Source organism: Mus caroli, unplaced genomic scaffold (assembly GCF_978045245.1).
Source record: "Mus caroli unplaced genomic scaffold, Mus_caroli_1 scaffold_2, whole genome shotgun sequence".
NCBI lineage: Eukaryota > Metazoa > Chordata > Mammalia > Rodentia > Muridae > Mus > Mus caroli.
The window spans coordinates 92,717,238-92,720,263 of NW_028227257.1; the positions used below are offsets into that span (position 1 = coordinate 92,717,238).

At 34.3% G+C, this 3,026-nt stretch overlaps 1 protein-coding gene across 1 annotated transcript; it reads left to right on the forward strand.

Annotated features, from left to right (window-relative positions):
- The first annotated feature begins 1,355 nt into the window (after positions 1-1,355).
- Positions 1,356-2,294, forward strand: LOC110289696 (olfactory receptor-like protein OLF2). The gene has a single exon (XM_021156046.2). The coding sequence runs from the start codon at positions 1,356-1,358 to the stop codon at positions 2,292-2,294; it is 939 nt and encodes a 312-aa protein (XP_021011705.1).
- Positions 2,295-3,026: the final 732 nt, after the last annotated feature.

Here is a 3,026-nt window from a genome sequence, read left to right on the forward strand (position 1 = left end):
GCAAATTTTATTTATTATTTTAAAAATAGACATGGAATTTTATGTATCTGAAATGTTATAAATATATTATATGAAATTATTATTTTTGATTAGTATACTGAGATACTTAAACAATTTATCCACATTTTAGAAATCTGTGATCTACATGAAAAATTTTAGATTTTGTAAGCTTATATTTTATTAATTATTCTTCAATCTTATATATTTATATATATGAACTTTCTATGTCAATGTAACTATGAAAATACCAAATAATATTTCTCAACTTTCATGTATATATGTAGACAGTTTGTTTGATAGATTGCAACAATGAAATAATGAGACATGGACTTTAATTGGAAGAACTTCCAGGAACTATTAAGTTTTTAACGCACAGGTCATTTGATTAAAGGCTGCATGAAAGTCAAAAGGACATAAGAACAAAGTAATGCAGTGTAAAAACTTTTGGAGTTGTAGGAAGGCACAATGCTCAGACACAAATCTGAGTTCTGAGACAATAAACAGGGACTAGTTTTCTCATCAGCTGTGTACATGATAAATAGGTGTGCAGATATGAAAATTTGGCTTGATGATGACTCAACTATTGGATAATCTTATTTATTATCCCTTTTGCCACTTCTGCTAGCAGCATGATTAGGGATTATTGCTATTTCTGATAGAAACCTGTTTCTATGGTCAGAAATTATGTTCATACAGATTGTTCTGTCTACTTTCTAGCAATCTATCTTTTTATTTGAATGGATCTCAATTCCTGGACTTCAATTTATAGTAGATGCAGAACTACTACTGAAACTAGAGATCAATTTGAAAGGGTTTCAGTAAAGTATGTGTACATTTTACCTACAAATATGTGTGTTACACTGAGGAATACTCCATAGGATTAGAGAATGAAGGAAAAAGAATTATTATTCTCAGTATACATAATTAATTATGCTTATTCATTGTAGAGGGCATATCAATATTTTTAATAAATGAAAAGTAACAATTTTTATCTGAAAAGATCTGTTCTCTTCATAAACTGACAAGAGAAGCATAGCCAGTGCATCTGAGGATATCCACATCCTAACGTATAAAACAGAAAGGCCATAGAGTGCTGTGTTGTTTACTTAGAAATCATGTGGATAAATTCAGATGAATATACACTCCATATTTTAAAGAGAGCTATGCTGATACTAAAAATGCTCTAATTTTCCTACTAATTGACATTGAGTCAGCTGATTTCAAGCACTTGTATTTTTATGATTTTTTTAATTTGGTTAAACAGAAATATCTGGAGTCTGACTATGAACTCATAAAAACTATAACTGTCAAATTTTTTTTCTTTATTGTAATCCCAGGGTTTCAGGATCACAAAAATGGCTTTTGAGAATTTCACCATGTTGACAGAATTTGTCTTCTTAGGGCTTTCTGGCAGACAGGATGTGCAACAGGGCCTCTTTGTTTTCTTCTTCCTAGTTTATAGCCTAACTGTAATTGCAAATCTAGGAATGGTCATATTGATTAAACTGGACAGCAGGCTTCACACACCTATGTACTATTTCCTGAGCAACCTGTCATTTTGTGACATCTGCTACTCCTCCACAGTCTCTCCCAAGATGCTGGCTGATTTCTTGTCTAAAGAGAAGAGAATACCTTATGATTTATGTGCTATTCAAATGTATTTTTTCGGGGCCTTTGCAGATGTAGAATGTCTCATGCTAGCTGTCATGGCCTATGATCGTTATGTTGCCATCTGCAATCCCCTGCTCTATACAATTGCGATGTCCAAGAAGCTCTGCATCCAACTTGTGGCTGTTGCCTATGCAGTAGGTTTGGTAGATTCAGCAATCCACACAAGCTGTACATTCCGATTGTCCTTCTGCAAATCAAATGTCATCAACCACTTTTTCTGTGACATCCCACCCTTACTGGCCCTCTCCTGCTCAGATACATCCATTAATGAAATAGTAATGTTCACATTCATTGGCTGTGTGGTAGGGATTAGCATTGTCACGGTCCTTCTATCCTACTGCTACATCATTGCGACCATCTGCAGGATGAACTCTGCTGAGGGCAGGCGCAAAGCATTTTCCACCTGTGCCTCCCATCTTATGGCTGTGGCCATTTTTCATGGAACTCTGCTTTTCATGTATTTCCGACCCAGCTCAAGTTACTCCATGGACACAGACAAAATGGCCTCTGTTTTCTACACAGTTGTGATTCCTATGTTAAACCCACTCATCTACAGTTTGAGAAATAAGGATGTGAAGGAGGCCCTGAAGAAGGCAATCAATATTAACTTGTGGCCTGGGTGAAATTCTGTGTCACATCACAAAATGAATAGAATTTTCTGAGACTGTGTTTATGTGTACTAATATAGATTGTGAACTAATATAGTACAACTTTTGAAATATTTCCTACTGAGAATTGCATGTATTAAGAGCAATCACTATTCTTAATCTTCACTTCAAATTAATAAATAAGCTATTATGTGAATTTTGCAGAGAGGGTCTTTTAACAAATTTTATTGATAATGAAATAAAATGGGACTGGACAAATTCTTGATGCCTAACCTTCCTCAACTAACCCTCTAGTTTCAATAAATGGGTCCAATTAATAAAATTGATGTACACAGTCCTCATTGAAAATAAGGTTTACTCTTATTCTTGTTTTTAGCAATCTTCCCCTATTCAAAGCCCTACCAGCTGTGTGGAGAGACAGGATAGAGGGACAGAGGAACAGGAGAGTGAATGAATCTCTATAGCTTGAATTAATTTTGGTGCCAAGTCATAGATACAGATATAACTTCATTCTTCTGGAGTTGGGGACTCAGTTTTTTTCAGTAAAATTTGATGAAGATAAGGTCTTTTCTCCATTGTAGTTTTTTGGAATTCATGTCCAACCATCAGATGCTAATAACTATGAGTACTCATGCTTAAGTATTCTATTTTATAGCATTGATCTACACTTGTATTTTTTGTGAGTACTATACTGTTTTTATTCTAGCTCTGTTAAATATAATGAAATATGGACAGGTGATATCTCAG